We start from the raw sequence: 11,892 nt of genomic DNA on the forward strand, positions 1-11,892 counted from the left end.
CAAGGCTTTATCTCGAAGCGAATCTGATTGTCCTCCGGCGGAGTTCAGCTTGGAGAGGCTGGACCGTGCAGACACGTGACTTGCCGGAGGGAGACGATCGGTGAGGGCACCAATCAGCGAGCAATGGCTGTCTCTTGTCTCTTGTCTATCTTCTCTCTCAGCCTGCTCCCGGGGTCAGGGTCTCCATTTGCCTCCGTCTTAACAATCCTTTTAAGCTGGTTATCAGTAAGGCCTCCAAGGTTACTCCAACCTATGCCCCATTTAGCTTCCCCGCACACCATCCGTCGCGGTGGCTTTCTCTTGAGGTCGCATCCGCCGCCAGATAAGCTACATCCAACCAGCCAATGTAACCTCTCAAGTCTTGTCACTCTTGACTCTACCAGGGAAGGTGGGGTAGGATACCAATGACGCCGGAGATGGAACTGTCGGTATGGTCAATGATACGATAAGTTATCTTCCCACTAACATCCTCCATGCTCATGACGACCAGTTATCTATCCCTTGCCGCGTTCCTTCCCTGGAACGAAATCCTCCGTCCACTTTTCTCCCTCTGCTCCCGTTTTGAACTCGAAAACTCCGGCTTTCCACTGCAACAGAACAAGTCATGGACTCCAAGACTACGCCTCCGTTGACGGCAGTGGACACGGTACCTGCTGGAAGAGATTCGCTTCCGGACGAGGATCCCCCCAAGAATGACCACTATGCGCCCGGCGTTGTTGAGAATGTCGCCCACGTTGTCGACCATAAGGCTGAGAGGGCGCTCTGCCGCCGATTCGATCTGCGATTGATGCCCGTGCTGGCTGTCATGTGTTCGTGTCGCACAGTCCCGCGAGGAACATTCCACTGACGGAGATAGACCTCTTCAACGCTCTTGATAAGGGAAACATTGGAAATGCCGAGACGGATGGGATGAGCAAAGGTAAGTCATCAACCAGCCATTTCTACAAATGGCAGCGTGCTAACCGGTCAGACCTCAATTTCAAGGACGGTCAATACAATCTGCTGCTCTCGATCTTCTTCGTGCCATATGTCATCTTTGCGCCGCCTATCGCTATGCTCGGTAAAAAGTTCAGCCCAGCGAGGGTGCTACCAATCTTGATGTTCTGCTTCGGCTCGTTTACGCTTCTTGCGGCGGCGACGAAGAATTTCGGCGGCATTTTCGCTCTTCGTTGGGTTCTGGGAATGTCGGAGGCTGCCTTCTTTCCGTTGGTTATTTACTACCTCACTACTTTTTATCGTCGTGCCGAGCTGGCTCGTCGGTTGGCGCTGTTCTACGCGGCCTCTAACATTGCAAATGCATTCTCCGGGCTGATTGCGTTCGGTGTCTTCCAGATTGAGAACACCCCGATGCCTCAGTGGCGCTATCTGTTCATTATTGAGGGAGCTGCAACGGTGTCATTCTCATTCTTCGCCTTCTGGTACCTCCCCCGCAGTGCCTCTGAAGCCAAGTTTCTGTCAGCCGACGAGAAAGCGCTCGCCTTCCACCGTATCCAAGTCGACTCCAGTTCCGTCGTCAACGAAAAACTCCGACTTCGCGAAGCTCTCGGTATCTTCCGTCACCCCACCACATATGGCTTCCTTGCAATCGAGATCTGCCTTGGTGTTCCCCTTCAAGGCGTCTCCCTCTTCATGCCTCAGATTGTGCAAGGCCTCGGCTACTCCACCGTCAAGACAAACCTCTACACTGTAGCACCCAATGTCACCGGCGCTGTAATGCTGCTCATCCTCGCCTTCAGCTCCGACGCGGCGAAACTCCGATCCCCATTCATTGTCCTTGGCTTCCTCTTCACCTTTACGGGATTCATGATCTACGCTTCAATCGACGACCTTCAAGCCCAAATCCAGCTCGCATACTTTGCGACCTTCATGATGACCTGGGGAACCTCTGCTCCTTCCGTGCTTTTGAGTACCTGGTACAACAACAACATCGCCCACGAAGGTCGCCGTGTTCTTCTAACCAGTATTGGCGTGCCTCTCGCGAACCTGATGGGCCTTGTTGCAAGCAACGTTTTCCGTGCGGAAGACAAACCGAAGTACATGCCTGCTTTGATTACGGTGGGCGCGTTTGGGGGAACGGGCGCGGTGCTTGCGGGGCTCCTGGGGCTTTATATGGTGTTTGACAATAAGAGGAGGGACAGACGGGATGGAGTGAAGTTGAGGGCTATTGATGTCCCGACTGAGAGGTTGCGGGATGGGCCTGCTTCGGCGGAGTTTAGATGGTTCTTGTAGTGGGGAGGTGGGAGTGGAGTTATTGTGGATGAGTGGGTGGAGAGGTGTGGGGTGTCTATACTCAAGTCAGACCTCATCTATATACGTCGTTATAGGCTTCTTGAATAATGATACAATTATAGACCCTGTGCTCAATATTTCTCAAAGATTCAACCTGCATGATCCTGTTCCTCTAGCATTTAAAACGGAGCAACGTTTCAAAACGCCGTTCATTTGCAAGCTCTCAAGAATTTGCGCAGCAAAGTCCCAATTGCAATAATCAGATATTCAAGTAGCAAACGTCCACGCCGTGCGAGAGGTAGATACAGCTGTTAACAACCGAAGGCCTTAGAGAACCCGGCACGGGCTTCGAGGATAGGGAGGGAGACAATTTGATACCGAGCTGTGGAAAATGATTTAACCGAATCCAAGTCTCTAAGCCTCTAAGGAGGCTGGCTCTATGCAGATAGTTTATTCTGGTCATGAACCTCCTATTCTTAAGCTTGTGTTTTTATACAAGCATGCTATTGTTGAGTTGAGGCATAATCTCCGTCGCGAGACCCAGCCAGTCCGCTCTACTCCTACTCCTCCAAACGGGGAACCTCACTACGTAACTTTTGGGATAAACAACGGTAAAACTAATCCAAAATCAGACCCACGGATACCTAAACTCAGCTGAAAGTATCCCGGCTGACGTCCATATGGCTCCCACGTTAAACTCAAATCAATACCTCCTCCCATTCAAGCAAGGGGAAAGTCAAAAAGAAACGGAAACCATATCAGTAGAAACTCACAAATTAAGGAAGAAAAAAACAAAAAAGGGCAAGGTATAGCCAGGGCAGGAATTGAACCTGCATTCCCAATTGTCATGGTCACATTTCCATCACTCGTACCCACCTTGCAGACAGTCGCGAAGATGGTCAGTCCTCCCCAAGACAGTACGTCGAGGATTGGCGTTCTACCACTAAACTACCTGGCCTATTGTTGTCTGGGGTTGGGTTGGTTCAGGGTGGTGTTGATCGTAATAAAAGAGGAGGAGAAGGCAGGAGATGGTTATAAGCGCGGAGAGTGTTTTGGAAGGTCGAGTAATAGAGGACGTAGAGCATCCACTGGAAAGGTCTGGTAGGTCAATCGGACTATGAAGGGTCTGACAGTTGATATAGAACCTATACTCAATCGTTGAAAGCGGGTTATCAAAACCTAGCTCGTATAGACACGTGAACTTGCCTCTGTTCGACCTGAATCTGGAGTGGACAGGGTAGAAACATCGTGGACACCTCGTCTCTTCGACACGACCCTCAAACCCGCGCAATGGCGCTGTCACCCACCCAGCCAGCCTCGCAAACCCAGCAACACAAATGGCGAAGGAGCAAAAAAGGAAAGAAAGGAGAAGAAAACATAGCCAGGGCAGGAATCGAACATGCATCGCCGATTGTCTGACGACAGTGAACCCCGTCCTAACTCATCCCCGCCTTTACAGAAGAAAGGGAGTGGGGCGCGCGCACCATGGAAGGTGCTGGGCATCAATATGCGACGTTGAGGATCGGTGTTTTACCATTAAACTACCTGGCCTGTTGGTACTGGGCTGACTGGTATTTGGCTGGTGTTGGTTGAGATTCAAACGGAGGAGACTGGGTATATGGAATGGACGCAGGGGGTGTTTTGGAAACGTAGATTGCTGGAGGACGTAGAGTAAGGATCGGAGATATGAAGTGTCTATTAGTCTGTATGGACTCTATGTCTAGTCTTTGAAGGTGATCCTGAACACTGCAGCTTATAGAGGACTTGGGCGTGAATCGTCAGAGTACAGAGTCATCCATCCCCGTCCCTGAAACCTGCGCACCCAGTCACCCAGGCGCGCCTCACCAGCCACAGCACCCCACCAACACAGCAAACGGAGGAGCAAAAAAGACTGGCAAAAAAGACCGGCCAGAGTAGGATTCGAACCTACGAGATCAGCGTTCTTTTGCAGGTCCATCTGAACAGGATTATTCGGCTCTTTCGAGCTAAACCTAGGGGGACGTCTCCCCACCCCGATTGGTCACCACAGCGTCACTCTGGCGCTCCACCGTTGAGCTATCTGGCCTGTTGTTGATAATCCCTTTAAGATCTGGGTTGTATTGTGTGGTTTGGTAGGTTTGGAAGCTGGTTGTGGTCTCTTCTATCTGGTCTTTGATTGCTCTGAATCCTCTGGCTTAGTCTACCTTCCTCTGCCTGTCTCGTCCTGATATCTATCTCCAAGCCATCTTGGTTGCAGAGCTAGAGTACTCATACTTAGCCAGGATCATGCTGTAAATGCGTACTCAGTGTAAATGTCGACAGTCAAACTCAACACGGCGGTTCCCTAGGTTGGCCCCATATCCGTTTATTCTCCGGAGCCAAAGTTCTCTCGCCGCTCTCTACTTGAGTCCTGGCATCTTACTCTGCCGATTCTGAATTAGTGTGAGTAGTGTTTGTCAGCCTCTTGAAGCTGTTGAGTGTAGCAATGAGCGGTATGCCCTCTTAAAATGAGCTGTTGTTGTTTCTCACCAAGGTCATCGTCGGCCCTTCGTTGTCTCTTATCCCCCACCATGTCTGAATTGCTGAGCATTCAGCAATATGTGTCCCTGACACTGATGCACCCGCGTCACAGCTCCGAGTTTCATCTTGGATACTAGGTTCTACCCACTCCTTGTGTTCCGTATCGGTCTGTTGGCTTTTTATTCCATATTCAAGCCGCGCACCGAAGTCTCAACCAACACACGCAACCAAGACAACTTATCTACATGAAAGGCAAAATGCTGCTTGTCTAAACTATAATACAAGTAATGATCGACAAGGTCAAAAGGCAATGCTCCGAGCACCATGTCCAAATTCTCCCACTGTTAAGCTGTGTTGTCTGCTTCCTCTCTGGCCTCGGTCCGGTCAGGTGTCTCACATCGAAAACAACCTCAAATCTCCCCACCACCTGGCTGAGAAGATTAACGCAAAGCACAAAAAAGAAAGCAGCCAGAGTAGGAATCGAACCTACATCATCAGTAGTCCAGGTTCAGACCCAGCCCGGTATTTTCGCTAGGCGAAGAAACGGGACGTCTCCCGGGGACGTCTCCCTACCTTATCGAGTACTGACGCTCTACCATTGAGCTACCTGGCCTCTTGTTGCTTGTTGGCACTACATTCGGTTTAGCGCAATTTCGTGATCTATGATTGTAAGTTCTGTATGTTCTCTCTACCCTCGAACTTGACATCCCACATGCAAAAAAGAGAAGAGTAGCCAGAGTAGGAGTCGAACCTACATCATCAGTAGACCGAGTTGCCTCAGCAAAGGTAGTTCGTCAGCATTGTTCAGAACGGGACGTCTCCCGGGATTTCTCCCTACCACATCGAGTACTGGCGCTCTGCCGTTGATCTATCTAGCCGTTTGTTAATAGAGACCTTCGAGCTTCGATTGATATAGTATTAGTTTACGTTCGATGCGAGCTGAAAGTACATTAGATTGGCTAGGTTAGCCACGGGCGGCTCTCTTTCTGCATGGTTCGTTGTATTGTTTCCGTTCCGTGGAGAAACACCTCAGAAGGACGACCACCCACACCCCTCAAAGCAGCAGCAGCAAAAACAAAAAGAAAGTAGCCAGAGTAGGAATTGAAGCTACATCTTCAGCAAGCAACTTGCTCAAGCAGACCAGGTCCGCAGGAGTGGACGTCAAAACAACGCCCCTCCTAGCTCATTCAATGACTGACGCTTTACCATTAAGCTATCTGGCCGTTTGTTGATAGAGATTAATGAGAAAAAGCTGATATACTGATAGTCTATGCTAAACGTAGGTTAAGAACACATCAGATCTTCCAAGTTGGCTGTTGATCCCCTTCGTTTCCTTCGTTGGATAGCAGCTTGCCGTTGTGAAAAGCACCTAAGAGCCACCCACCACATTCACAACAAAAGAAAAAAACAAAAACAAAAGAGAGTGTATAGCCAGAGTAGGAATCGAACCTACATCCTCAGTAAGCCAATACAGCTAACGCTGAGAGCTCTAGCAGTCCAAAGCGGGTTCTGCAGGACGTGGGTTGTAAAGGCGCCTCACGCGCCTGTCCATAATAGTAGCTCGTTTCGATGACTGACGCTTTACCGTTAAGCTATCTGGCCATTGGTTGATAGAGGCAGTGAACATCGCATTAATGTAGTACTCTATCCCTAACATAAACTAAGAAAATACTAGATCTTTCAAGTCAGCCATGTCTTTTGTCCTTTTCTCCGGTTCATTGCTTTCACCTAAGAGCCACCGCAGCCTCACAACAGAAACAAGAACAAAAAGAATAGAAATAGCCAGGGTAGGAATTGAACCTACATCCTCGGTAAGCAATGGCTTCGGTCTCTCTCTCACACAGCTCAGCTCTGCAGAATACGACGTTTCGGGGGCTCGGCCCCCTCAGCTCATTTCGATACTGGCGCTTTACCATTAAGCTACCTGGCCTTTCTTGCTGATCAGGTTTAATGTATTGAATGTATTGGTAGTTTTGAGTGTTTTCCCTACGTAGATGTCCGTGGAGATAGTGTCATAGCAAGATCTGTCCACTTGGGCTGTGGTATTTCGCCTGGGCTGCAAGCAGACGGCCAACAAGCGCGCTCACAAGAGCCACAGAAAAGGCAGAACAGAAAGAGATCCTTGCAGAGATGTGTTGAATATATCAATTCTCTAGACCGTCATTCAAGGTATCGGACATCTATATAGATTCGCCCGCAGCTGCGTTTGTTACAGTGGGCTACCCTCGCCTCAGAAACGACTCTCTCAGAGCAACCAACGCTTTACCATTAAGATATCTAGCCTTTACTTACTGATCCACTCATAACCAAGCCCACACCACCTGGGGGACAATCGATTTATCCCAGCTGCAGTGTGTCTCATCCACCAGACCCACTTTTTTCTGCTCTCCACCTTGGCACCTCCATGATATCCTCCCCTTCCCAATCCGGCAACCACCACAACAATGGACCCGTCAACCTCAGGCTCTCTCTCCATGTCCAAAAAGAAAGAAAAGCAAAAAAGGGGCCAGGGCGGGACTCGAACCCAGCATCTCCGGAAAATCGCTTGTTGGTGCCCACGCCTGAAATGAATCATGCGTCGGGAGTCAAGCACTGTAAAAGCTGCTTGGTGTGTGCACCCACTACGCTCCCGGGCTCCTGCATCATCGGCGCTCTAACCGTTGAGCTACCTGGCCTGGTTAGGGAATTTCTCGTCGGATTTGGGATTTGTGCTGCTGCTGGAGTGGCTTGGGTGGTTGTGAGTGGTCAGGGGAGGTCTGAGTTGTGTTGGTGGTGGTGGTGTTGAGGTCGTCAACTGAGGTTTCGCTCCACCACCGTCTTCAAGACTCAGCTTTGGGTCTATGAGCAGCAGAATGGATTGCCTTTGGGTAGAGCTGCTTATTATTATCGTCGTGGTCTACATTCATCGTTCTTAAAAGGCGATAACAGAAAAAAGGTAGCAGCATCTTGTGCTGATATCCGGGGTAGAGTGGGTCCCTGGTGGGGTATACAGCGTTTAGCGCCCTTGGCGGTGCTTTTGCGATGAGAAGCTGGAAATGCTGAAGCTATTCCCGCTCCCAATTCAAGTGTGGTTGCTGCGTTGAGGGTGGTGAGCTGGCGAGGATGTTGTTGACTGTTTCGGAAGGTGCGGCGGCTCGAGGTCGGGGCCTCAGGATACATCGACCCCAACACAACTTTTGGTAGATTTAGAAGGTCAAATGGACACGGGATGCTGAGAGTCTGGGTTAGTTTGAAGCTAGTATTTTAGTAGTTATCCAGTTATTCATTATGTTCTTGCTCGGGCGAGATAATCCTGTGTGTGTGGGGGGGAGATCATATCCACTTTTCAGTATGCCGGTACAGTGTAATGAGCTCACATACTAGTTCTCAACAGTACTATGCAAGTTCATTATGGGTATGATTCAGAGCACAATACGAGAGGCTCAGTTGGTGTTTAAACATACAAGTACACATTTTCATGAAGAGGCTTCGAGATATAGAGATTCTAGTTTATTGCTAAATGTATATACCTCTCTTAATCAGGCCAAGAACCCAAGTTGGCCAGAAATAAAGATCTTACGCGCAACGAGTTAGAAATGCTGTAGTCTTGATACGCAAGCGTTCACGGCATATACTGCCCATTTATTAGGAACAAGCGTCGATCATTGCTGTCGAACCGAGGTGGAGTACTCTACTCCCCGACAGCCCTCTCCTCACCTCCCACAATTATCGTCTTGGCCATAGTCAACGTGCTCATCGATCATAAGGCACGCCGGCTGATTGCGACGTCGTCGGAATATAGTACGCGGATATCCAAGCCGTCCTAACCCTAGGTAACCCCACGCGTGGAGTCGGCCAATGGATCCGGTCCACGTCTGACCCGCATCCGCACACACCTCACATCCGAACACAGAATCGACCATCAGCGATCATCAAGACAGCGGTCGATTGATCTTCACCTTTAGGGCAGAATGAGAAACAAGCCTCGCATCTCCATAACCCTTCACCCCCGCGGGAAGAACTCCCTCGGTGAAGCGCGCCAACGACTCGGCTACTCCGCCTACCACTGGGGTATCCTAATTTCTCCCAAGAACCCAGCTTCCGGCCCTCACACCCACTTAGATGTCACAGACTCAATGTATATCGATCCTGAGACCGGCGAAACGAAGGAGAATTGGCGATTTCGTGAGCGGACGGATGCAGATCCAGACTTGGCGTTCCAGATTCTCGGGAGGGTCTTTGTGGGGAAAGCGACCGGGTCGGCGGTTGAGGAATTGCGGAGGAGGATGGGGGAGCTGCCTTTGCCGAGAAAGGGTGTTCTGGATGAGAATTGTGTGAGCTGGACGAGGAGTGGGGTCAACGAGTTGCGCGAGGTTGGAATTTTGGAGAAAGATTTCGATGTGGTGGCCTTTATGGAGGTTGCGCTTCAGTTTGCTGATGAGTGTTTGACGTCTGGGAAAGGTTTAGGCAGCATTTTAGATTATACTGCGAGGCAAAAGCCATAGATTGAAAGACGGAACCTGGATCAAGGCCTCGGTGCAGGGTGTGTAATGAGTCGAGTAGCGTGCCAACTTCAGCGCCCGTGTTCCAAACACCTTCCACCAGTATCAGTTCCGGGGCAAAGTCGAGCAGTATGTCAAGGCGAACTCGAAAACGACGGTAAAAATCTCGAGGGCGAGTCAACTAAAGAAGCATGTTAGACGGTACACTCTCTCACAGATCTTGGAAATGGGGACCTCCTCACATTGGGTCCGCATGTGGCAGTGAAAGGAGTCAAGATCCCTGCCGTATGCAGCTGCTTCTAGTGATACAGAAAATCAGAAACTGGGTTATCGCAAGTATTTGGAGCTCGCGACGATTCGGTGGAAAGGGTCGTGTTGTGTTGTCTCGCCCGGGCGGTTCTGTTGCTTTGGAAGGTGGAAACGAAGGTCTTTAGTGGGGGCGGGAGATCCTCCTTGAAAATGCGTTTTCAACTGCAAAAGAAGAGAGAATCGAATTGAGGCTGAAGACAGATAAAGAGGAAGGATTGTCATCATTGTGGTGGGGCGTGTCGGCAGGAATACATACTCGGGCCTGTGCCAGGGAATAGGGAATAAGAGACTAACACGCTATTCTGGCCTCTTCATAGCGCATCGAACCATAGATGCAAAAGCTCTAGAATCAATGTGAGATTGAGGGATCGACTATAGACTACACCTGAGATAATCTGGTGTCATGGCACCTTTTTAGTCGAATTGAAAAAGTCTCATAATAAAGATGTCTATGACGACCTTTTAAGAGTTCCAATAGTTTCAGCGAGGAAAATGACTCCTATACCAGTTTTCGCAACCAATGCGCACAGGCTGATTCCTAAGCTGGAATCTGATGGTGAAGAACTCCTGCGGCAGTTTGTGGCAGGGGTACTTTGTTTGTATTGCGATTTGAAATGGCTCACTGGTGCCAAAGAGGTTACACATTCGCTAGACGAAATCCATCTTGCCCAGGCATTATATAGTCCCTGAAACATTCGCGATCTCATGTTTTGTAACAAGGTACTTGGTAGTTTAAAGTGCCAGTTCTGGTCTTTCTCCGCACGGTTACTCTCGCTGTCCCAGTGTAATGCACCATCCTCGATAACATACCCAGTGTCTTGACCTTTGATTCCCATGTGTATCCTTTCAAGCGAGATCATCACTTAGTTACAGAAGCCGACAGCCAGCCAATGTGTGAGTTGTTTTCGTTGCACATTGACCCTCGGAATCATACAAACGGCTCTATAGACGTGGTGCTCTGCCCGTCACCGCACCGCACGCTTTGTTAATGGCACTCCTACTAAGGTACCATCTTATAACGCGTAATAGAGGCGGAGTTAGCATCACAGGTGCAGCAAGTACCAGCTCAGCACGTACCAGTCCAGCAGCTGAACTTGGCAACGAGAAGCAACTGCCATGATCAGATGATCAGATTGAAAAGTATGTACATTTAGATGAATCAAACGCTATCCCGTCACAACAGCAAGCCAACCAATTGTGAAGAGGATGAAACTGCCCGTCCATCTGGCAGAGGCCGGCATCGCGCTATTTCGACAGCTCACAGGAAAGTCTGCGAGTTCACCCTCGAAAGACTCACAGCGTCCTAGTTCGCGGGCCGCGGCAGTGACATTTCCTACAGCTTCTTTATTAAATTGCAGGGCACAAGGATCTGCCTTGGTACTATTCACAACGGGACAGTTTTGGTCGGGTTCAAAGTCGTGAGGCTTCGAGATCTCAAATGCAACCGCGCTAACAAGCTCACTCTCACTGTCAGCTCTGCAGCCCCAATCTCCCAGCAAATCAACCGTCCGGCCACCTTCAGCAATCGTAAACTCGACGCTTTGGTACGGCTGTGTGCGATAATGTTCATCCGGCGTCCCCGGATCCACCAGGGAGCAATTAGACCTGAACCCGAACTTCCAGTCGAGCTGCCAGCGGCCAGTCGAGAAGTTTCTCAAGGTGATGGGAAACTCGTTGAATACAATCGGGTCCGCGGGCGCAGTGCCGTAAGAGTACGAGTCATCCATGTGCTCGTCGGAAGGGAACCATCCCCTGCCCTGGGAGACGTACACAGCAGAGTCTGCCAGACTTAGGCGCCAGTAGAGACTGAAGCCTAGAGGGTAAGCCGCTGTTGCGTTTTGCAGACCCCATACCAGCGGGAAATAGTGGATGGGCGCATAGGTTTCATTGCGCGGGAAGATATGGTCGAGTTCGATGATGGTGGTGGATATGGGAGACTGGGATGTGGTGAGGGCAGAAAAGAGCGTGGTGAGGATTAGGAAGAACAAACGAGTGAAAGGCATTTTTGCAAGAGAAAGGAACGAAAGCACGGCTGGACAGGCGTCTGATATAGGGGGCGCCGCTGGAGGAAGTTATATCGGGTTGCCCCGCGGTGGCTTTGATTGGTGGAATTAGGAAGGGCCAACTTGAAGTGCCTTGGCGATTAGGCCCCTTGAACATTTCAAACTTGTGTAGTCCGAGGAAGAATATTCCCAATCTGCTGAGAAATGCTCCCAGAATTGTGGGTTGCAACGAGTTGGAAGTGCGAGGGCGTCGAGGGTGACGGCAAATTGAAGGGTTGAGATCCCAGCGGCGTTAAAAAGGCAATGAAATGATTGATGCAGGGGCTCTGGGTAGGCACCAAAATGTGCCTTAGCACTGGCAGGCGAACGCA

The 11,892-nt window shown here is 50.0% G+C and overlaps 3 protein-coding genes and 3 non-coding genes across 6 annotated transcripts; 2 read left to right on the plus strand and 4 right to left on the minus strand.

Moving 5' to 3' along the window:
* Positions 1-181: 181 nt before the first annotated feature.
* BJY04DRAFT_16667 (putative MFS transporter) lies at positions 182-2,339 on the plus strand. The gene is made up of 3 exons (XM_073709137.1): positions 182-809; positions 857-919; positions 971-2,339. The coding sequence occupies exons 1-3, from the start codon at positions 605-607 to the stop codon at positions 2,227-2,229; spliced, it is 1,527 nt and encodes a 508-aa protein (XP_073574076.1). The 5' UTR covers positions 182-604; the 3' UTR covers positions 2,230-2,339.
* Positions 2,340-3,038: 699 nt separating this feature from the next.
* BJY04DRAFT_t45 lies at positions 3,039-3,187 on the minus strand. The gene has a single exon. It is a non-coding gene; the product is annotated as a tRNA-Arg (tRNA).
* Positions 3,188-5,193: 2,006 nt separating this feature from the next.
* On the minus strand, positions 5,194-5,341 carry BJY04DRAFT_t42. Its single transcript has one exon. It is a non-coding gene; the product is annotated as a tRNA-Arg (tRNA).
* A 473-nt stretch (positions 5,342-5,814) lies between these two features.
* On the minus strand, positions 5,815-5,951 carry BJY04DRAFT_t41. The gene has a single exon. It is a non-coding gene; the product is annotated as a tRNA-Gln (tRNA).
* Positions 5,952-8,678: 2,727 nt separating this feature from the next.
* BJY04DRAFT_215690 (uncharacterized protein) lies at positions 8,679-9,212 on the plus strand (the record flags this gene model as incomplete). Its single annotated transcript, XM_073715535.1, has 1 exon — positions 8,679-9,212. The coding sequence occupies one exon, from the start codon at positions 8,679-8,681 to the stop codon at positions 9,210-9,212; it is 534 nt and encodes a 177-aa protein (XP_073574077.1).
* Positions 9,213-10,632: 1,420 nt separating this feature from the next.
* BJY04DRAFT_183255 (uncharacterized protein) lies at positions 10,633-11,676 on the minus strand. Its single transcript, XM_073710434.1, has one exon. The coding sequence runs from the start codon at positions 11,519-11,521 to the stop codon at positions 10,685-10,687; it is 837 nt and encodes a 278-aa protein (XP_073574078.1). The 5' UTR covers positions 11,522-11,676; the 3' UTR covers positions 10,633-10,684.
* Positions 11,677-11,892: the final 216 nt, after the last annotated feature.

The sequence above is a fragment of the Aspergillus karnatakaensis genome (genome assembly GCF_047715665.1).
Source record: "Aspergillus karnatakaensis strain CBS 102800 unplaced genomic scaffold BJY04scaffold_11, whole genome shotgun sequence".
NCBI lineage: Eukaryota > Fungi > Ascomycota > Eurotiomycetes > Eurotiales > Aspergillaceae > Aspergillus > Aspergillus karnatakaensis.

Coding starts and splice junctions, on each gene's coding strand:
- BJY04DRAFT_16667 (XM_073709137.1), top strand. CDS start 605: ATGGACTCCAAGACTACGCCTCCGTTGACGGCAGTGGACACGGTACCT. Junction 810..856: donor GCCCGTGCTGGCTGTCATGT/GTTCGTGTCGCA, acceptor TGACGGAGATAG/ACCTCTTCAACGCTCTTGAT. Junction 920..970: donor GACGGATGGGATGAGCAAAG/GTAAGTCATCAA, acceptor CTAACCGGTCAG/ACCTCAATTTCAAGGACGGT.
- BJY04DRAFT_183255 (XM_073710434.1), bottom strand. CDS start 11,521: ATGCCTTTCACTCGTTTGTTCTTCCTAATCCTCACCACGCTCTTTTCT.